Consider the following 23,730-nt stretch of genomic DNA (forward strand, 5'->3'; position numbering starts at 1 on the left):
AATTAGTGGAGTGACTTTAAAAACTACGTTTAAAAACTTAGGAGCAGAGGCTTACAGTGACCCGACAACCTCTGCTAGCCATGAAGTCAGCAGACCCTCAGTTATGCTCTGCACCAAAAGGGAGAAGGGAGCAAAGAAGTATATTTGGACCATTTTGCATTTTGCAATTTCTTTAAATTTCGCAAGGAGTTTTTTTTTTTGGCGGGGGGGGGGGGGGGGAGGGGTTGAAGCCAGTAAGCAGCTTATCTGCTCAGATATTTAAAGAGTAGGACTTCAAAGAAGTCTAGATAGAGCGTTATTAAGAGCGTTTTTTTTAACGTGTTCTTACCTTTTTTCCCCTCACAAGTTTTGCCTGTAAAAGAACGCTACTCTGACACATCGCCTCAGCCATCAACAATTCTGAATTAACTGGATAGTATGCAGATATGACTGCTCCGTGTAACTCCTTCCATCTTTCAGATGAAACACGACAATGAGACCTTGTCCACGCTCTGGCCTCCAAATCTTTTATATGGGTGTTAGCCTTTGTGAAATAAGAAAATAACAATAAAAATCTATCCTACATAAATTCAAGCTTCCCATTATTCAAATTTAAAGCGTTACCTAATCCACTTCCCATTAAAACTGCAGTTACAATTTAGGCTGCTGCACAGTGGCTGCGCACAACATGGCCACCGAGTTCCTGTATATCAGTGGGCGGCTGCCAGTAAACTCAGGGCTTTACTGTGAAACATTTTGACATCGTTTTTCATAACAAACAGACATACACCGTTTCAATTATTTATTAAGAGATTATGGATAAATCATGGCAAACACTACACTGAAATTATTTCAGTACCGGACGAGAGTCTGTTTTTGCGTATCAAGGTCTTATTTTATTGTGAAAGGTTTCTGAATATGAGTACCTATCAACCACACTACTACTGCAGGTATGCACTGAGATTTTGTCCTGATGGCTTTAGTCAGTCAAGATACAGAGACATGTACTGAACCAACAATGCTGCAAAGAACTAACATCCCATCCAGATAGTCTTGTACTCTCTATTTCAATAACACTACAGAAACTAGAAGCTTCAGCTATATGCATGACTCAGCATGATGAAGGATTAAGCCTAACTTACTAAACTCTTATTCATTGAAGAATGCTATGAAACATAAGTAAAAGAACAGAAAATTAAATACACAAAGACAAACACAAAGCCTAGTTTCTGTAGTCATTTATTTAAAATCAAATCGCACTAAAAGATGATAGTAACTGTATACAACTATGGTTTGATACATTTACTTAGAATATATCCCAGTTTACTGGAAGGTGATGTTTACCAACAAGAGACACCAAAAATCAGTGTAATCAGTTTGCTGATTAAATAAAATGATCAAATGCTAGCTGCTGAAAATCATAAATTTTCTCAAAATGATTTATAAAATACTTTTAAAGTATTGGTGATACATCACCACTGTAAGCCTTATTAAGCAAAGGTGATAGCGATTTGCAAATCATTTAGACCTCATGCAGACGAGCCTGCTTATTAAGAGCCAAGCTTGGCCATTCGGAGCCGTGCAATGCTGTCAGTCAGAATGTTTCGATGGAAACTTCATAGGAATTCAAGAGACATGAACTTAAAATAAACATGTTGCTCGGCTCACCTAACACTATGATGTGCGGATAGAAAAGTAATCTCTGCTGCAGGCAATGAAACACAAAATGTGAAAGAATCAATCATATAGTTTCTTTTACATTGGGAGCGTTATGCTTTTTCGAGTATTTTAAAATGTTATAGCTTAATTCCTGAACAGTTTTTTAAACTGTTTATTTGTTACCACATAAAGACATTCCTACTGTTCCTGTTTTCCAGTGTGTTTCACACTATCTGAAGCTGAATACTAAAGCCAAATACTTCTGGCTTCTACTGTTGCTTTACTCTGCAGAAGAAGACATATGGCATAAACTGCAATATTTTTTCCACTGTAGCGATTAGAAGCAGAAACAGTGACCACATTTTTTTATTACAGATTCTCCTCAGCCTTTAAGCATTTAACATTATTAATTAAGGTTAATCACTAGCGTGTTAACGTTAGCCAGCATATATTCTCATTATTAAAACAAAAATAAACTCCTTCATCTTCTGGCATCCGATAGTCAAACGACAATCTCATGACGTGTGCATTCTGTGGAGGAAATCACTCCCATTCTGACACCCATTCAAATGAAAAAACCCATACCATAATCTTTGGCAACATCTATAACCGGAAATCCAGACCAATGATAAAGCACTGAACATGACACAGATTGGGTTTATACATTATCAAGAAAGAAATATATAAGCAAGTTGCTGTATTATCAGATCATTCTGTCATTACTGTAATACTGGACTGTTTCCTTACCATTTGCTGTTTCCCTAGCATACAGTACATCTTGTTTTGAACAAAACAAAGGTTTTGCTCGCAGTGATTTTCAAAGGCTCAACATCATGGGACTGGCCTCAGATGGATTTCGGTACTTTAGACTGAATGTCAACCAACATTAGGTTTCTAAAGATAACAATCTGGAGTTCACAGTTCACTCACATATTTTAGGCAGGTCCAGCACAGCAGGTCCAAATGTTAAATGACACAGCGTTTTAGACCTGAAAGAACTATAACACTATACATGGGAGATGTTATTCCTTCCTCAGATTCCCACATTTTGGTGTTTACAGCAGATGTCCGACTGGGGGATGTTTGATGGCCTTGCTAGGTTTTTGGTTTGTTTTATAAACAGTTGAGGTTAATAGTAGGAAGGGCAAAAGCCATAGAAACACAGCAGATATCCCTGCCATTCTCATGCAATTACAGCGAAACAGCCTTTAGTATAAAGAGACTTTTTAAGCACTTTGAATCTGTGTAAGGCAGCTCGACAAACGATTTCAAACAAACCAAACAGATAAAAGCATTCTCATTAAGATTATACGGTATACAGTAGGTCACCGATATTCTCTCTTAGACAAAATGTGCACAATTCGTTAAGACCTTTTCTATTTCTACTGAATCAGTAGCAAAACGTAGAATGCAAAGTAGCCAAAATCCTGTTTTTTTTTCCTTTCCTTCAACCTCCGACTTTCCGAACTAACTTAGGACAAAGCCACGAACCAGGATCGAGGGGGGTGGGGGGAAACTCAATTGGTAATCTGCCCGGCAGAATGTGCTTTGCTTTGTTTGAAACTGCTTTTCTTTTCAAAACCAACATTTTCGGCTTTATTACTTTTGAACAGCAGTTTTTTTTTTCAATTAAGCCTTGTGCATAAAAGGTACCACAATGATATCTATATATCCCCATTCTACAGATCCGCGTCCGTAATTCGCTGGAGACGTGGAGAGCAGTAACGAGGTTTGCAGGACTGTTATTTTCCCCGAAAGCAAACAGGACTAAAACGTCACCTCTCGTCGTCGTGGATAATACAGTCAAAGCACCCATCGTCTTGTGATACGAAAATTCGTTTAAGTCCAAAAAGAAGCAAAAGGGAGTTGTAATCCAATAAAACCATTAGTTCAATTTTGAGAAATGTATTGTCGATTGTTCCATTTTCAAATAAATCAGCGCATTATAACTTCACCAACTTGTTAATTCCTTAATATCTGCACATGAAATAGACATTTTACACGGGAAATCGCATCTCTCTTAAGACCGACAAGACATAGCAAAAAGCAATTATGTATCTCCTGTATTTTCTGGTTTTAATACAATATAAAGTTACACAAGTTTCCATCTGTAGCAGATGGCGTTCTACAACGTAGAAGACGTTGACATCTAAATCAAAACAAAGATTTAAAAAAAAATCACTAATTTCAACTTCCTACCTGAGCCCGGGGGATCAGAGCCAGTTCCCGAATTTCGAATACCAAAAGACACAAATTCTCAATAAAACGCGTAAGCGTAGACAAACACGTCCGACCAATATCAATACTCCTCTCGCACCCGTACGTCTCGGCACTCTTACTCCACACAACAGTCACTGTTCTCTGCGATCTAACTTGTTTCCAGAGGCCTTCCCGTGCTGCCTTCGATTGGCTGTTTTGGCTGACTTCCTCTTTTCATTGGACAAGCGCCCCGTCTGTCATGTGCGCCCAGCTTGTGCAGGGAGGCCGCAGAATAAGGTAGGTGCTGTAGCAAGTTCTACTGTCTGCAAGCAACAGCCTAGACATGGAGAAGCCGCTATAGATCCCGTGTTACTGCGGGATCATTGCTGGAGAGGGTGGGCGTTTTAACGGCGAATAGTGTTGCGGTACAGCTCTGCACTGGAAAAAAAATCCGATTTTGAGTCCGACACATTGATCGTGATTTAGTGAATACGGGGCTGTAACTTTTTTTTCCCCCGAAACTTATCACGTCATTGTCTGACTGCGCTTTTTTTTCATGTGTTAACCCCTTTGCTTTTAGTAGGGATGCCACCACCGATGCCCGGGCGGAGAAATTCAAAAATTATTTATTTCAAAAGAGCACTTTTAGTGATGACAAGAGTTACTTCGCAAAACATAACCTTGAGAGACACAAAGGTTTAGAGTGTATTCTTCAAGTATCGACATGCTATATTTGGAGTAGTACTGTGTTTTATGGGAAAGTACATACTGTATAATCATTTGGCAGAGCAATATAGGAAAATCAGACAGTTTGGGTAGGACAGTTATTAGCAAATTACATATGTTTTGACATCAATTTCCCTTCGGGATCAATAAAGTCTTATCTATGTTTTATAAACACATGGTCCTCCGTCATCCTGTATTTCACTAAGCTTTTTTTAACATATATGGGTGTATACAGTATGTACTGTATTAGTATTGAGATCTGTGCAATGTTAATAATTCGATTACTCGTACAGATTCGCAGGTTTGTCGTTTTACTGGTGAAAGTCAAATAGATATGATTTCGCTCTTCATGGCATACTGTACCTGTAGTTCTCCTAATGTGTTATGTAAATAATATAACGATAGCAACGGGGGTCGCTCTCACTGGCGTCTTTCGATAAGTAAGGGACGAGTCTGCTGTGCGTTTTATTCTACATGCACTGAAGATGAACGACATAAAACACTGCATTTTAAGATCCGGTGCTCACTGTATCAATAGTGACTATTCACTTGATTGATGCCATATTGCTTAGTCCTCTGTTTTCATTGAATTCTGTGTATGATGACCTAATTCTGTTTTAGGCTTAGCAAGCAGGTCATAGAGTCTGCCAACAATGACATTTAATAATGCAGAGAAAATTTTAAAAACTTACACGAAAGCGACACAATTATCGTAAGGACATTTGCTAACAGATACCATGGGATGTATTTGATTCAAAAACAGTCAAATATTCAGTCATAATGGCCTTGATTACTGGCTAGTTTGTACACTTAGCAGACTGAAATCTCAAACTATCTACTGTTGGATCATATTGCAATTTATTATAGTGGGTGGTTTCCCATTGCTTAAGACAGTATTAACTGCCAGTTAGATTTCGTTTGCTTGTTCTTATTTTTCTTCAAATGTACAGGGTGGGCTTGAAGTCAATTCTGTGAAGCTCCCACCCTTACCCACAGTACTGTTAATGACTCCCAGTACATTGTACAGCCTGTGTGAAGCAATCCTAAGTAATAAAGCCGAAAACCTGATGGATTCTGCACAATGATAACTTATCAAAGCTTGTTCAGGAGATGTTTCAGGATTTTGTGGTTGCCATAATAGGAGAAAACAGACAATGAACATGAAAGCGAATTTCTAAAAAAATTTTTCATCCTACGATCATTACAATATAAAATCAGAATCCGTTAGTCCCACAGATATCATGTTTCAGGTCTGTTCTGTGCTACACCAAACCAACATGAATTTAACCGCAGGAGATAGATGACGGTAGAATCTTGTAAAAACATATTATAGAAACCTTTCAGATGCCTTTACTGAGTCAGTTTTATTAGAAGCCGATTCACATACTTTAGAGTGCTCAGTAGAAGGTTGTTACTGTTTTACTGAAACTTTAATCATAAGGTCTTGCTGTTTGGGTTGGTGTTGAGAACGTTTTTTTGTTTATTTTGGTAACAGAATCAAAATGGAAAAGCACTTTTACAGAGATAAACATTTAATTTCTACATAAAAAAAAACAAATACGGTTTATTTTAAAAACAAGGCTTAGTTTATTTATTCTGATGCTGCATTTAACTGGGAAAGGAAATGACCATACCATACGATAACATCTATGGAGTGTGTCCTGTTCCTTAGAATGTTGTCTAATGATAATAATGTATTTCTGATTGTAAAACGTCTTTGGTGTCTAATCTAGTACCACTAATGAGTAGAAAAAAACTTAGATTGCTTTATAATTGCCATTTTCAAGAAGCGTGGTGACATTTAATGGTCCCTAATGTGACACAATGTTTTTCACCACCAGCCCACTAAAATGGATGCTTTTAAATCAAGTGGGATACAAGAAATGTCTCATTTCCAGTCATATCTAATTTGATTTTCTGTGAGCAGTATATCAAAATTTAACATGACAAAATATGGAATGCAAAAACTGAATCCGTATCAATGTAGGAATAACCAGCTGTTTGTTTTGATACTGTTAGTGTCAGGTTTGGTAAATACAACTTGTTTATAAAAACCTGCTGCTCGTATCAAAAACAATGTTCAAAACACAGAAACTGTTTTTTGTCTGTTGTAAGTCACTGCTTCAAAAAAAGAGATGAACTGTTGTTCAGGTTTTTCTTTATTAAGTGCTTGATTCCTGAAATATATTTTCCTATAAAACATGGTGTGGAGACTACTGTCAACCATTTATAATAATAATAACAACAACATCACTTTATTAACCTTTTACAATTTCTTGCATTAGGAATTATCTTTTCACATACCCCAGCTTGCTCTCCATGAGACACACAGATAAGGAGAGAACCTGGGGTCAGAGTTCAGGGTCAGCCATTGTACGGCGCCCCTGGAGTAGTTGGGGTTAAGGGCCTTGCTCAGGAGCCCAACGGAGTAGGATTCTTCTGCCGGCTGTAGGATTTGAACTGGCAACCTCCTAGCCACAGGCACACAGCCTTAGCCACAGAGCCACCGCTCCGCCGCAATGAAACTTATACAATGAAACATTTTATTTAAGTTTGTGTATCTCTTTATCTCTTTAATATGAAAATGCAAATTTCAGGCTCATTATGTTTTTTAAAAGCAAGAAAGTCACCCAAAACGTCTACATAGGACCAAAATAAAGCAAAAACCTCAACTAACAACAAATCGTAGTTAAAGCACACATACTACTTTGTTGGTAGTCTTAAATACTAAAAGGAAGAGAGTGTTATGTCCACTTTCAGCTTGTCTTCAATTGTTTTTATTTACCCCATTTCACTTACTGGCTGATATTGGGTGTAATACAAAATAAATCCCAAAACGTCAAACTAGGAATACAATATTGTGAATGTTATGTCTGAGTACTTCTTAATGCTGCACAAATATCCCATATACAATATACAAAATCTAAGGTCTTTGGTCTTTTTGTAAAAAAGTAGAACTACCCAAGTTTGAAATAATATGTGACGCCTTAATTACTTTGGATTTCACTTACTTTCACTGGACTCCACTGATATTCTCCAATAATGCAAAAGCCAGCTAAAAAGAACTCAAAACCAAGTCTGTTTATAGTAGTACGTTCCATCTGTTATGTGAATTGTGATCTGAAACGAATCTCAAAGTTGTGAAGGCAATGAGGTGAGTTTTGGAATATGGGCTGAATTAGAGTAAGGGCTAGGGTTTGGAGAACCATAAGGCTGTCAGTAAAACTGTCTCCAGTGCTGAAATTAGGAAAGTATGATATACAGATAGAGGTTAGCTTTAAAGTTTGGTATATGCCCATTTTGAGTTACTGGCACTCATTGGATGCAATACTAAATCTTTCCTTAAAATTCAAAGATTATAGGCAGAATCAAAATGCTGCTTATTCCGTACAGTATATATAGTAAATAATGAAAGTTAAAGTACAAATACTACTTTAATTACAGTCTAACAATTTATAGTAGTCTAACTATAAAAATGTAGAAGTTGCCCTATAACAAATAATATTTGAAGCCTTACCCACATTGGATTTCAGTATTGTTCTAACTTACTCCAGTGATATTCTCCCGAAAACTAAAAGTCAATTTCAGCAAAACACAAACTAAATTCTTGGTTATATGGCATTTTCTGTCTTGGATGTGAATTTTGGTTTCAAATTAAAGAGAGAGAAGTAGACATTGAGGTGAATTTTGAGGTTTGAGTTGAATTAGGGTTATGAAAACAGTAAAGCTCTGACTGAAACTAGTGTTACAGCTGTTCGACTATTAAATTAGAAGAGGAAGATATTCAGATTGAGGTTAGCTTTAAGTTATGGTGTATGCCCATTTTGGGATACTGTCTCTCATTGGAATTTATACTAAATTGTTAGGAAAGTTTGGAAATGTAAATATTAATTTCACAATGTTGGAAAGCAGAACTATTTCTAAAAAAGATATCCAGTATTTTATATCAGAAGATAATACAACTGCTCGTTTTAATTTACAGCGTTATTTTGACTTATTTGACACTCCCTGTTTGTAAATGCTAGTAGGGACTATTTCTAGTAAACTGAAATAACACTGTAAACCAAAACAAGATTAAATATAAACATACAGTAGGCTCCAGCTCCCTTGTGTCAATGAATTAGAAGGAGCGGTTAGGAACTGGTATATACATGGTTCAAAATATATATGCTTTCCATGGCTGAGGTATAGTGATGCTGAATATGCTGAAGTTTAATTTAGTTTAATTTAACACATGAAATAGAATAGCCTTCATGTTGTGATTCTTGTAAATGAAAGCATGTTTAATGTCACTACACCTCTATGTTCAATTCTATGTAAAGTTACCAAAATCTGTCTGGGATCAAAATGTATCAATCTTTCTGTAGCTGTGGTATTTGCCATTCCACTGGGAAATAAATGCCATGTAAGTAAAGCCAAACTAAATAATACAATAAAAAAAATAATCAGAATGCGTTGGAGCTCACCGTATGATTGCATTGAAATTTGTAGCTTAATGTTTCATTAAGGGGAATACTTTATCTGTGAATCATTTTATATTCTAGTTTTAAATCATTAACAAATAATAATAAAAATTACTAGTGTTAGAAAGGTATGTATTAGTGAAAAGGTGATACAAACCTTATTAATGCCTGCCAACCTAATGTCATAAAATGAAGTTCTTCCTACATTTTACATGAAAAAGAAACTCTAAAAGTATGTGGTCACGTACCAGTATGTGTGTACTGTATATGTGTCTGTGAATACAACACGATTGGATGTCAGAGCGCCAGGTGTCCAGCAGGGGGAGTGGGCGTGCAATCTATGAGCTTTTCTGTCGTCTCAGTCTCCTCCTGGGAACAAGGTGGAAATGTTTCCCGGGAATCGACTGGGGAGACAGTGCTGTTGGGCTGCAGGGAGCACAGTCTCTGGAATGACGATTATGAGCTGCAGGATGCTGTCTGTTTCCTGCACAAACAGATGCGCAAACTCATCCAAATAGCTGTTTCTCCTCCCATGAAATGAGACGCGCAGCCTGTGAGACACCAATGCACTCTTACTCTTAACGTGCATCTGTGGAACCACAACCACAATGAAGGCAGACATTTTGCTCTTGCTTCACCACAGAGACAACTGCCTCTGAATCATACCTGTCATTCATTATGCAACACCACTCTGCCACCCACCCATCCATTTTCTAACTGCCTTATGCAGTGCAGGGTCATAGCAGTGTGGAGCCTGTCCTGGGAAGGTTTGAGTGCAAGGCGGGATACACACTGGATGAGGCACCAATCCATTTCAGGGCTCACACAGACAAAACAAGCACACAATCACACCAGGGCCAGTTTTCCCAGAAGGCAATGAACCTACCAGTATATCAGACCCTTTCCAATACACATTGTTGACAATACTTCAAGGGTGACAGTAAAGTTCTACTGTAGTTTGTTATGCTTAAGTATAGATTTGCAATGTACAAGGACATTATATCAGACCAGATGCATCCATGTACAATACACTATTTATTGTCTTTGGACTGTGGAAAGAAACCAGGACACATGGACAAAAACCACACAAACACAAGGAGAAAATACAAATCCTCTGCAAGGCAGCAATGCTTATTATCGTGCCACCATGTTGCAGCCCATTATTGATATTCTGATCTTCTTAAATAAACACCAGATTTTTATTTAGAACACAGAGAATGTCCAAATAGGTGTGTGGTTAAACTCTGCCATCTAGTGTAGATTGCTCAGATTTTCCATTGAGGAAGAGATCTAATTCAAAACATTTTATTTAAAGAAAGTTATGATCACATTTGTTTGCTTTTATTTGGTATAGTTGGCCCTATACGATATTCTATTCAATAATGAAAGAGAATCTTCATATATATTGCTGAAGGTAAGGGAGTTTCTTTACTTTGCTTCTGTAATACAGAAAGATGGAAGCTTGAAATGATCATCGACATGAAAATTTGGTCCTTTTTAAATCCTAAAAGAAGCTAAACCTTTGTCTCAGACCCTGTTTTTATTTGCCAATGGTTAGCAAAAAAATTAAATAGATAAACAGTGCAATAGAGGTAGTAATGTACAACAGCAGTAATTTTTAGATTATTGTTTCATGCCTTTCTAACATAGCTTCTTATTTCTTAAGAGAAATATACAGTACTGTTTAAACTGGGACATAGTTTAACATCAAACAAGTTGCCACATAGAGGGAAATTAGTGTAATATTTTGGGCATCACAACAGTAACTCTTGCCTGCTACATTAACAAAAAAGCCTGAATGTATTGCAGTCTTGCAAAGTTCTGAATAGATGTTTGTCCACATCTGAAATTCTGATATAGATTTTCTGAATGTGCATGTTCTCACCAATACTTATGACCCAGACACTAGCACTCGAACATCGCAAAAGAAAAACAAGTTAATACAGTATGTGCTTTAAATTAGGGAAAACATAATGACTCAAAAGAGGAGAGTTTTTGTTAATTCTTCTTGCTGAACAGGCCAGTCATAAGGACAATTATTTGATTTGCTTTTTTATGGATGACTTTGTGTCTCACATATTAATTAATGAGTGGTAGAGGGAGAAAGTCAGTTCAAATGTTTTGCTTAGGAGAGGTGGGGAGCATTACACCTCAGGATTTACTTGGGGTTACTAACTAGGCTCTTCAGAAATACACCTTTGTCTGATTCCTGTTTCTGATCTCGCCCTTTTGTGTTGAAAACATTTCAGTCGCTGGTGTCACAGAACTGTGAGCAAGTTATTTCAGTAACTGTTCATTATTGGTAGAATTTTATATTTACCAAACCAATAACAAAAGTAAATATGATAAGCTTAGTAATATAAAGGATTAATCACATTAATTGAACTGACAGGCATATATCTGAACTTTGAAAGAATAAATGAGACGACTATAAATAGTTCAGAGCTTTGTATGTACTGAGTGGCTTAAATGCTACATCCAGAAATATCAATGCATTCTCTAGCCAGACACCCTGGGCAGAGACTAATGGAAAAAAATGTCAGCAGTATGAATCTGAATATGCTATTACCGTCCCTATGTTTCTGCTACCCACATCAATGTGCATTAAGCTATTAATGGCACTGAAGGCATTAGATGAATCCTTTATTAGTATTCCGTGTATTGGAAACAAAAGTAAATACTGATAGAAATGTATTTATGGTACATTAAAGGTTGCAGATAGTGATCATTTGAGTTATCACAAATGTGGTTTATCCTAGTAGAACAGGTTATAAGTCTTTTTTGACGTTCATAATTAAAAATTAACTAAATTAAATTAACTTCAATATTTGTCTTTTACTACACTAACGCAGCTGGGACTTTGGCATGAGGCTTATTTTTTGTTCAGCAGGCTCCAATAAGGTGTTCCTTAAGCTACATGTACTATATTGTCTGCACTTCCATTTTTTCCCCCTCTTCATGATTATCACTCTGATACACTTGCACTGACTTACCTGGTCAGATAGTGTTATGTTGAGGCTGAATTGTCCCTACAGCTCTATTTCCATGCAGGGTGTCTACATCAAAATCTTCACCAACATTGCAGGAGGTCATATGTTTTCCCAGTTTTGCTGGAATTATGAAGATACCTTCAATTGGAAGTTGCATCAAGAGCCCAATGTACAACAGTTACAGTTCTCATTTTTTTTCTTTTAATTCAAAATTGGATTTAACAGCATTCGGCTCCTTTAACAAAGGTCTTCAGGTCTCAGCTCATATCAGGCAACTGTCATACCAGTTCAAATGGAATAACAGAACAGAGTAGCACCTCTAGGGTGTCCCTGGTTCACAAAGGCCCTGACTTACACAAGATTTCATTAAGTGACTCTGGGCCACCACAGAAAATACAGGCTACAAAAGTCATGAAAGGTTTACTTCATAATTTAGACTCAAGGTCATGAGTTTATTCATTCTTTTTAGCTAATTATACATCTAACCTAACTCTCCCTTAAGTCTAAGTATTGCCATTGTGTACAGAATCCAGATGTGAACAAGCAAATAAAAATCTTTGAAGGACAAATCCTTTAGGCATCACAATCTCTTTTCTTCTTGAGGATGCTATATAATTTACGTCCAGTTTTTCTCTTCTTAGGATTTTAAATTTCTAAAGAGTCTCATAAAGGAATTTATCCATAGTTGTGAAAGTAACTCAGTAACTAAGAATATGGCTTGTATTAGAGCGAGAAATGTTCAGAATTAGTAGTAAAAACTAGATAAAAGAGAAACCATTGCTGTCCACTTTTATTTCACATATTATAGCTTAACAAAGACATTACACAATTGGCACTCTTTCAACGGCACAATACAAAATAAATATATCTTGATTCAAACATTCATAAGACTGTTCAATTGCACATTGGGGACTTACTACATATTACACTAAATATTAACACTCATTTAATTGGCGAGTCAAGTATCTCTTGATAATCCTGTCTTCTTCCCCTTCCCACCCAATAAAGCTTAACTCCCGTGAGAACAAAAACACTGACAATAATGATCAAGCCACCAATTACATCATAAACAGATGGGATCATACGTAATACTAGAAGCTGGAGGATCATGGCTACCACGATTTCTAGGTGCTGGACTGTGCTGACCAGTGCGGGATGGAACTTATTTAAAGCATAATAAACCCCTAAGAAAGCGACTGTGGAGCAAATGCAGATGCCGATCAGATAGCCCCAGGTTTCACCATCCAATGGAATGATGGGCTCTTGCAGGATGAACATAGTGGAGGCTCCCCAAACCGTACCTGTCCAGCCAAAAGTGAAGAGGGCAGTCCACATGCTGACTTTTTCCTTGATGGCTCTGTAAACAATCATTGAGAGGGCTGCGGTTAAGCCTGCCATCACGGTCATGGTGTAGCCAAAGGCTTCCTTCCAGAACCCGAGAAGGGACTTGTCTTCATCAACAATGTTGGGGATCATGACCAAGCACAGCCCGAACACGCTGCTCACCACTGTCACGATATCGGTGTATGCCATTCTCTCGTCAATGAGGAGAAATGCCAAAACAGCGCTGAAGACCGTGGTGGTGGCTCTCCACATGATGGTCCCATTGCTCGGGGGCACAATCGCAAAGGAGGTGTAAGCACAGGTGATGGAGATGACGTTGCACACTCCATAGAAGAAGAGGCGCAACCTGTATCCTTTAGGCCCGAACGGAGCTTCCTGGTAGTAGCAGACTACAACCACAGACAGCACTTGGATCACAGAGCGGATGAAGAGCAGTTCCAGGGAGGGCACTTTGGATCGGTCGGCTGCCAATCGGGTGATCAGTGCCACACACCCATGAGCCAAAGCCGCACCAAACAGGGCTGCCCACGTCACCCTGGAGGTGAACACCGAGGAATCAGCAAAGCTCTGCAGCTGCTCGCTCACCCCATTGTCCCTCGGCTCGGTGGAAAGCTTGGGGCGCGCATCCATCGTGCCAAAGAAAGTTCTTCCCTGCTTCTTGCTGTCACTCAGCAGTTTCTTGTTCGGGTTATCATCAACAAAATTCCCAAAGTCTTCAAAAGAAGGTGCGTCATCGTACCCTTCATCGCCAGGCTGCGGGTAATGGGTGGTATACTTCACTGTAACCGTGTTGGGATGAATCTTAACTCTTTTCTTTGGGCCATACTGTTGCTTGGAGGGTGATGTGTCCATTTTTCTTCAGCTAGGGGAAAGATCTAGAAGGAGTGTAGATCACAGTTAGACTATTACAAGGACTCAAAAATCATGACTCTCTAATGACAGGTAAATAAATGAACATTCTATCAAACCAATTATTATAGTACATGAAGAATAAAACTACGTGTTCTTTTAAAAATCAAAGGTATTTATACTTTACATGCATAAAATCAATTCATTGCTCTTTACTGAGGGATGACACAACTTTTCACACTGTGAAACTAAAGAGGTATAATATAACTGTTGTTATATTACTGTTCATTCAACTCTAGATTCATTTTCATAGTTAACAATGCTCAATAAAAGGTGTGAAAATGTTCAATTATCACTCTTTAAATATATTATGATACAAAATACAGTAGTTGAAAAGTGATCTCTAACTGTGTAAAAGATTTTTGGGGATATATTGAATAACGGAGCCAACAGTGCTTGTCTCAATGAAAGAATTAACAGAAATGTCTCCTAATTAGTTAAATACTTTACTAAGTTTAAATTCTGTATTTTCTATGACCTTTATATAAAGATTATATTATATAAGTTTTCAGTTCACACTGATCTCAGCTTTATTCATATCAAGATGTAAATTCCATTTGTAATGTTAAATCACATAGCACCAATGCTTTTTAATATTTTATGTAGGTATACTGTATATCTTCTATAGTTGTTCAGGTGGGTAGCTGCGTCAGCATGCGTAGGCTGCAAAGGAACAAGTAATAGGTTTATTCCATGCTGAAAAAAAAGAAGAAAGAGAACACAACGTTTCGGCCGTGGAGCCTTCTACAGGTGTGGGGATTTTGATTTTCACACACCTGTAGAAGGCTCCACGGCCGAAACGTTGTGTTCTCTTTCTTCTTTTTTTTCAGCATGGAATAAACCTATTACTTGTTTATATATCTTCTATGAACTATGTTTTTAATGGTAAATCTTCTATCAATAAAAACTGAACTCTCTGAAGGAGACTGTGCTCCTGGAAGAAGCTGGGGGTAAACAGAAACGATGATAGAAATAAACTGCCCTATCATCAACAGAATTGCCCCAGGCTGTAGTCAAGAACAGTGTCAATTGCCTTGAACTGTCAAGAACAGAACTAACTGCCCTCAGCTGTAGTTAACAACACAGACCTATGTCAACTGCCCTGAGCTGTGGTCAAGAACAGATCAAATCACCCTGTGCTGTGGTTCACAACAGAACTAACTGCCCTGAGCTGCGGTCAGGAACACAGCCAACTGCCCTGACCTATCATCAACAACAGAACCAACTGCCCTGAGCTGTGGTCAACAACAGAACTGCCCTGAGCTGTGCTGTGATCAAGAACAGATCAAATCACCCTGTGCTGTGGACAACAACAGAACTAACTGCCCTGAGCTGTGGTCAACAACAGAACTGTCCTGAGCTGTGATCAAGAACAGATCAAATCATCCTGTGCTGTGGTCAACAACAGAACTAACTGCCCAGAGCTGCGGTCAGGAACACAGCCAACTGCCCTGACCTATCATCAACAACAGAACCAACTGCCCTGAACTGTGGCCAAGAACAACCCCCCCGAGGCTGAAAATGGTGACGAATGAATCATTCTAAAATGTAGTCATCAGAGGTAAGGACAGTATTGAGAACACTGCAGATAGCAAAGCTAATAGCCCAGTGCTGTGGATAGCAACAGCCCTTCCAGTGTTATTTTACAGCTTCACAAGTTAATATACCCACATGTAAGCACTTGATTCATTTCTGCAACAAGAAATACAGATTCCCCAGAGAACGGTACTGTGGGGTGCAGTTTTTCTACACAGGACCTAAAATGTAAAAGAGGAAATCACACAATGCAGTCATGCAGCCTGGTTGCAGGGCATCCAAAAAAACAGCCCATATTCTAAAACAGGTCTCTACAGGTCACATGCTTCGTTGTTGTTCCATCATTTATATAATAGCTGTACTACAAACCGATGTGAACTCTGTCTGTTTGCCTGTCTACTACATCTCAGCTTCTGAATTTCATTAGATACATTTCAAGGGCCGTTTGAATAGCAAATGTTCAGATGATACAGACATACTGTATAAAGTCAGCATGTTAAGCATATTTGAGAAAGATAAGAAGGCAAAGATTACTTTATTCTTTAATTTGTGGAGATCGTATGACACCTGATTCTCTTCAGTGTTTGTATGTGCACTGGTAGTGTAACCTTGAGATTTTTAGTACATTACATTTCACCATTTTTTTTCCCAAAGTTATTTAGAAAAAAATGTTCATCATTTCATAATCTATACAAAAGACAAAACAGTTTAGTTTTGTGCAAAGGCAAAGACATCTTTAGTAAAACATTAGACAAACTATATTTGCATATACATGTTTACAGTTTATTAAGGAATAAATTGGCACAACAAAAATATCAAAAGGGTTATTTATAGTTGGCCACAAGGGGGCAGTAATAATAGAGTTTTCTTTTTTTACATCTTGACTGAGCTTATGCATGTCCCAGTGCATTGCAGCTACAATGACACATCCATGTTCAGTGCTAATTGAGTGAATATGCTTGATGGCTTCATTAACGCGTGATATATTTTACTTATTAAAATATGGACACTTATTGTTGCCTTCATGATGCACAGCATATGATAACCTAAGAAAAAGGATACATGCAGTATACCGTCTTTAAGTCTTCGGGCGGCCATCAATCCACATTTTATACACATCCGTTCACACTCATATGAAAAACAGTCACAGACACCGTCGTGTACAAGAGCAGAGCTGTTATCTTTCCTTCGATTAATGGTATAATGCGAAAACATTTCACTATAGAGCTCAAAACATATATAAAGCAAGCTTATGTATTATTTTAAGCCAAACATATCAAGACAACAATTATGTCAAAAGGACGTGATTAAGTTTATATTAAAGACCATATAAGACATTTAATGAAATAATTCCAGCATCGTTCATATGATGCAGTTAGACAATAATTTGCTTTAGTATATTTTTCAGCATCTTTGACTACTCTAACCCATCCACCGTAACGAGGAATAAAATTAATATTTATACGGTTCCATTACAATTGTACTGAAAGAACACATTATTTCTAATCGCACGTAAATAATCATACGAGATTTTCTTACTGGCGTACGGCTCTTTTTTATTGAAGAGGTAAAAAAAAGATTTCTTGATAGGTGTGAAATGATAAAACGTGTAAACCAACATTTCATAACGCACGAACGCAAGGATTTGCTCAGGTGTATAGAGCAAGTTATAACGGATCCTGTAAAGGTGAACGATCTTTCTATAATCTGGGGAACAACCTCAGTGGTGACTCAGAAATATTCAAAACTAAATAAAGAGCCATTCTCACCTTTCTTCCTTGAAACAATAAAGATTGATCCGGCGTCAAAAACTGTTCTAATATCATAGATTAAAGAGGGCAATATCTTGCTGTCCAGAAATGGGTATTTGCTTTTTCCATTTCTCCATTTTTTTCTCAAATGATTGTAGACAGCGCTCCCCAAAGACAAGCAACTTGCATTGACTGAAGTCTCCGCACCTTCCAACCTCAACCGGCCAGGCTCCGTGGCTCCTTGAGAGCTCTGCAGGTTATAGGGATGGAGCTGCGGATTCTCGCGTTTCAAGTCTCGCTCCCATTTCCTCCCAACCTCGGATTCAAATGTGCCACATGAAGGAGCAGAGGGGGGCAGAAGAGATGCCCCTCTTTCTGAGCATGCGCCCGGGAGGCGAGAGTTTCTTTAGCGCATACTAGCATCTTTCACCTTGCAGGCTGTAAAATATGAGGACGTTTACATTTGTTTCCACCGCCTTCTAGTTGTTTTAGAATAGCAGAAGGTATAAATAATAACAGGCTCTTAACGTTGGCGACATCAGGTAACCCAAATAACGCTCCCTCCCCAGTTGCCTATTAAGTCACAGTAAATTTACATTTACAGAATTCTGTTACACAGAATACAGTGCATAAAAAGCTTACAAGCAATGATTATGTTCTGATCGCTACTGGCAGTAACCACATCCTAGTTACTTGCAGTGTTCGTATTATGCAACGTCTTAAAAGATTTATGTATAGTTCGAGCTAGACCAAATGTTTCTAAATAAAGAGCTCCCAGGAGAATCCATCTGTTCCTGCAAGCTGATAATTTAGCGACTAACTGACGGAAAGGAGGGTGATTGCATGTGGCTCGATGCTGTCGTCTTCCTTGTATTAAGAATCACCTCCAGAGATGCCGCCCTGGACAAGTGATGTATCATTTCTTTAATACCCCAACCGATGCAATGTAGTATTGAAGTACAGTGTGGGGGACGGACGTTAACATTTTGTGAATAATTAGATGTATTTTTGTAATTATTAGTTCAGTTACCAATATATACTGATCCTCCTATTTGTTTGTATACTATCTACGTCTGGAGTGAGGGAACAGGTTTGGTACCCAGATAACAATAATGGTCTTTAAACTTGTCCAGACCTGTGAAGGATGTTGTATATGAAAAGGAGGTTTTATCGTAGGAACAGCAATGATATGAACTTCCTGACACTCTTCTGTCTGAACCTTCAAATTCAACATGCTATGCCACCTGTTTTCATCTTTAAGGAGATTTGAAGTTTGGCACAAATTATTAACAATGCGATCCTGTCTTTAAAGTATCGGCCAACGTTTTTAGCAGGCTGATCAATTCAAATCTTGTGTTCTTTTCATCCTTTCTTTCCAATCTAATTGTAGAAGATCACATGAGTTTTAATTAATTCCCTCTGTTCCACTTTCCATATTTTAACATATTCAAAGGCTGTTTGGTGGCAACTTTGTTGAAAAGAGCACACAATTATCTGTAGTAGTTCAGGTGGGTAGTTGTGTCAGCATGCATAGGCTGCAAAGGAACAAGTAATAGGTTTATTCCATGCTGAAAAAAACAAGAAAACACAATGTTTCGGCTGTGGAGCCTTCTTCAGGTGTGAGGGCTCCAGTATCTCTTAATTTGTGTCCAGTATCTCTTAATTTTTTTTCTACTTAGAATATGTCATTAACCATAAAAGGATATACACTATCCATTTGAAGTGGAGATCATTTTATAAGTGTCTTTACATTTTAAAATGTTAGGAGAGGACACAGGATAATTTGCTGCTACTGACTTACAACATAAGTGTTAATAAAAAGGAAAAAAATATACTGTATGCAACATTTTGCTTTTGCAGGCAGTAGTGACTGGGAATTCCAGTGAATTCAGAATTCACATTGAAAATGAGCTGCAGCATTTTCTTATGAAAAAAAAAATACGTACAAGCAAACAACCATGGAAAACATTTCAAACATTTTTTTTAAATTAACCAAAAGTTTATACAGCTTAATCTCAAAATGTGTTTACAGTATAAAAGAAAGGTCATATTCAAGGACATTTTCCACACAGAACCAATGTATTCAACAATGATATTTTAATAAATGTACATGAAAAGAGCAGTAAATGAATAATATAACTTTCAGAGTCACAGCTTCTTCACTGATTAATATGTAATGTCATAGTGTGCTTATATTCATGCCTTATTACCAAGAGCTGAACTAAGCGTGTCTAATAAGATAACGGGTCTCATATGATGGTTCCATCCCTGTTCCCTACCAATGTCAAAGGGCAATTCTGAATGCTCATACCCCAAGGCATAATAAAATAAAACCAACTTGTAAAGTTTCTCGCTGTTTTCTCTCACTATTAAAGGGTATTTTAAAAGCCCCTTGACCTGCCATTAAAAATGCTTAATGACCCACCTCCCCCATAACATAAAAATATAAAATAATTTTCATTTAAAATAGTACATTTAAACATGATTGGAAATTTCTAGGTATTAGTAATACAGGCTGACAATACACCAGTACTCTTTTGGTTCCAATAGTAAGAGGGTCTTCCAATTAAAAACAAATACATTGATCATGTCTGTGTGTTTTTTTAAGTTGTAGTAACCAGTTGTGACAAGGAAAGTAAGGTGCTCATTAGCTCACAGTTTTGCTCATTAGTTTTCCTCCAAGCACAGTTGCAGGGCAGAAACCTGTCTTTCCAGTGTGCGTCTGCATTATTATTTAATGATTTTGTCAATAAATTTAACTTCCCCTTTCTTCGCTGAGATGAGCCTGAAGGCACCTTGTTTCATTCCTTTATTGATTGTATTATTAACCACATAACCAGACATGTCTTATGTTTTTCAGTTCTGTTTTCATTTTTTAATTTTCATCTGCCCCACAAAAAAGTCTGATTTTGATAGGACCCGTAAAAGGTACTTTTACAGTAATGCAGCAATAAACTCTGTTGGGTCTGGTCTTTCGATCTAGTTATACCAAACAGGGACTTCATTTCCAGAACCAGCTGACAAAGTACTCAGGTGGGCCACTCACATAATATGATCCCATGAAGCGTAAGGCTGTCACATTGGGAAGATTGTTGTTTAAGGTGGATCTTATAGTGACTTATGACACTGAAGACAGGAGTCTTAAGAGAGTTATCCCTGAGATCAGATTAAATCACATCTTTGATATACAGTACATATCATTTTTAACGTTGATGCCATTTTTGCCTGGGACTTCTTGCATCATTCCAATTAAATCTGCCTTCAAGTTCCTGGTTTTGAATGTTTTGATTTAATCTACATCTTGGTCTCCATGTGTTAATTCTCATTTCAGTAGTTAGGTTAAATCCTAATGAATGCAATAGAGGCATGAAATACTGTATGTAGATCTTACATGGCGTGACTCGCCTCTCTGAGGAAATTGCAGCCTAGCTGTAAGGACTGAGCTGGGGAGCTGCTGCAAGGGTGTAGATGGGGAGATGTGAGAGAGATACGCAAAGGGAAGTCCTGGGTAGGAGACTTATATACATAGAAAAGCAGAAGTGTGCGAGATTAAAATGTAAACTTCCTTTCTGAACGTCTGTTCATAAACTCCATTCAAACACTTGTTTATTTAAATAATCCCCTCCTAATAATCCCCATCTATGAATTGGCTTCATTACTCTGGTCTCCTCCCCACTGATAGCTGATGTGTGGTGAGCGTTCTTGCGCACTATGGCTGCCGTCACATCATCCAGGTGGGGCTGCACATTGGTGGTGGTGGAGGGGAGTCCCAATTACCTGTAAAACCTTTGAGTGGAGTGTCCAGAAAAGCGCTATATAACTGTAAGCAATTATTATTAGTATTATTAAATTTATAATCCGCTCCGTTTTCAACACTACTCTTAAAAAGCCTTTACCTATACATCAGTCTATAACACCATAAACACTTCTTTCTGGCTTAATTTCCCTTAATTCTTCCATGACCTGCACTGTTTGTCAGAGTGATACCTGTATTTCTAGCTGGTACTCAACCATTCATCCATTGTCTATCCACTTCTTCCAGTTCAGGGTTGTGGGGGAGCCAGAGTCTATTCTGGCAAGCAATGGGTATAAGACAGGTACACCCTGGACAAGACATACAGACACAAATACACACACCAGGGTCAATTTTCCCAGAAGCCAATTAACCTACATGTATGTTTTTGGTCTGTGAGAGGAGATCGGAGCCCATGAAGAAAACCCATGCAAACACAGAGACAACAAACAAACTCCATCCAGAGAGCTTCTCAAGATTTAAACCCAGGGCTCCAGCGCTACAAGGCAGCAGTGCTAACAGGTGTGCCAGCTGGTATTCATTTTTTTTTCCAGTTTTGCCATATTTTCTGCTCTACAAAGTAGAGACGCCTAGGTAATCAAACTGGTTTTGTTCCTGTGTTACCTGAAGTAAAGTGGATTTGTGCAGATACTTTCCCATTTTCTTAATTTCCAAATTGTTTGAATGTTCACTTGCCAATTATTATTCTTTCTCTGTTTGATGTCTGTTCAATTCACGCTAAGAAATTCAATGGAAATTGATGGTTCCATCAGCCAAATCTCTATGGTCAAAGCCTTAGTTTTTAAGTTCACTCCCCACCGTGTGACTAACATATAGTCGTTCTTTGTAGATTAAAATGTGTTTCTGCATTTTACCAAGCAGACAGCTGCCAAGCTGTTTCCTCTCCTGCTGACCTTCCAGAAATAATCAAAGCAAACAACCAGCGAAAGAATTCTTCTCAAAAGCTGGAAATAAACTGTAACAATTGCTCATAAACTGGGACAGTTTCATATAAAATGAATGCTGAATCTTCATTATCAGTTATAGGACACAATAATCCCCAGATGACAATCTCTGAAACTTTATAACCTTCTTCTCCATCACTGACACAGATATAGACAGATACACAACAAAAATACCGCAGCACCTGTGTTTTCTAAGTTAAGTTTAAATTGTATACTATGTAAAAGTGTATTGTGACATGTATTTACTCTTATCATTATTAGTAGTAGTGGTATTAGTAGCAGTATAAGCAGCGTTAGCAAACACGGTTTGTTTCCAGCATATTGTTTATACCATTGCTGTTAATTTAAATACGAAAAACTCATCTAAAATACAAGATAATAATTTTGTGAGGTGTGTTAGTATTTGTAATAAAATACAATCTGTAGGTGTAGAGCTATGGCAGATTGAATAAGCAGTATCCATTACGGTAAAGAAAAAAAAATAAAGTAACTTTATAAATGAGAAATATGCTGCTGCCAAGCAAAAATACCCACAAATCTAACATGGCACACAGGCAAAAAAACTCTGAATATGTTGAAGAAGAAAATGATTAGTCAACTAGGGGTGTAGCAGACCCCAGAACATATAGACCTGGCTAAAGGACTATGAGTTTCTTCTAAAGTGAATTCCACTTCGATTAGTCCACGTACAGCTTCATCATTTTTGTTTCACACTGCACTTTCCCAAATACACTCTGCCATGCTGCTGTTTCCTTGAGCATAGGTTTTCTCAGAAAACACTTTCCATCATGAAGAATAATTTATGTGCTGTGCTCATCTGTCCTTCTTTCACAAAACTACAGAAGAGATTGAACATGCCAGATGTATTGTTGCATCAACAGTATACAGTATGTAGGAAAGTTATCACTTGGTAGAGATACTGTACATCAACAACTGGAATGCAAAAGGAGTTTTTTATATGAAGGAAAATTTTACTGTGCTTTACTGGTTATCTTGCTATCCCACTTTGGTGTTTGTGTTTGGTGTGGTTTGTTCCCTAGTCACATTGTTTTTTCACATTACAAAACGTTTTCGACGGACCAAAGCTGCAAATGAAATGAGTTGCTTCTGTTTCAAGTAGCCTTGGTTTGCTTGGTTAGATTCTCATTCTGGTGCAATTATGTCACCACCAGAGGTTTCACATGTACTGTAACTCCAACTGAACTGAATGGGAAACATCATCCATTGACACCAGCACCTCATAAAGGCTTCACCTAATATAGCACAGTCGTGCCATCAGGGACAGAGAGCTGCTCTTCCCAGATCAATACAGACACTAATTCAGTTCCTGGAAGTAACATGCCAAAGTGAGTGGAATCAACCATGTATTGTTGTGTATTTCCATGACCAGAAAAGGTCATGGAAATATACAACTGG

At 37.8% G+C, this 23,730-nt stretch overlaps 2 protein-coding genes across 3 annotated transcripts in view; both read right to left on the bottom strand.

Moving 5' to 3' along the window:
- Window positions 1-4,004, bottom strand: part of LOC148836705 (SH2/SH3 adapter protein NCK1-like) — a 61,403-nt gene extending 57,399 nt beyond the window's left edge. Inside the window, exon 1 of one of the 2 annotated variants that reach the window (XM_088914034.1) lies at window positions 3,838-4,004. The gene's annotated coding sequence lies outside the window, so the exon portion shown is untranslated. The remainder of the gene's footprint in view (window positions 1-3,837) is intronic. The other variant, XM_088914036.1, reaches the window with a different exon arrangement.
- An 8,789-nt stretch (window positions 4,005-12,793) lies between these two features.
- On the bottom strand, window positions 12,794-17,895 carry LOC148836706 (solute carrier family 35 member G2-like). The gene is made up of 2 exons (XM_088914558.1): window positions 17,575-17,895; window positions 12,794-14,235 (listed from the first exon to the last, which is right to left on the bottom strand). Exon 2 carries the CDS (start codon window positions 14,210-14,212, stop codon window positions 12,959-12,961), a length of 1,254 nt encoding a protein of 417 aa, XP_088770684.1. The 5' UTR covers window positions 14,213-14,235; window positions 17,575-17,895; the 3' UTR covers window positions 12,794-12,958.
- Between the last annotated feature and the right edge of the window lie 5,835 nt (window positions 17,896-23,730).

Source organism: Atractosteus spatula, chromosome 4 (assembly GCF_055471065.1).
Source record: "Atractosteus spatula isolate fAtrSpa1 chromosome 4, fAtrSpa1.hap1, whole genome shotgun sequence".
NCBI lineage: Eukaryota > Metazoa > Chordata > Actinopteri > Semionotiformes > Lepisosteidae > Atractosteus > Atractosteus spatula.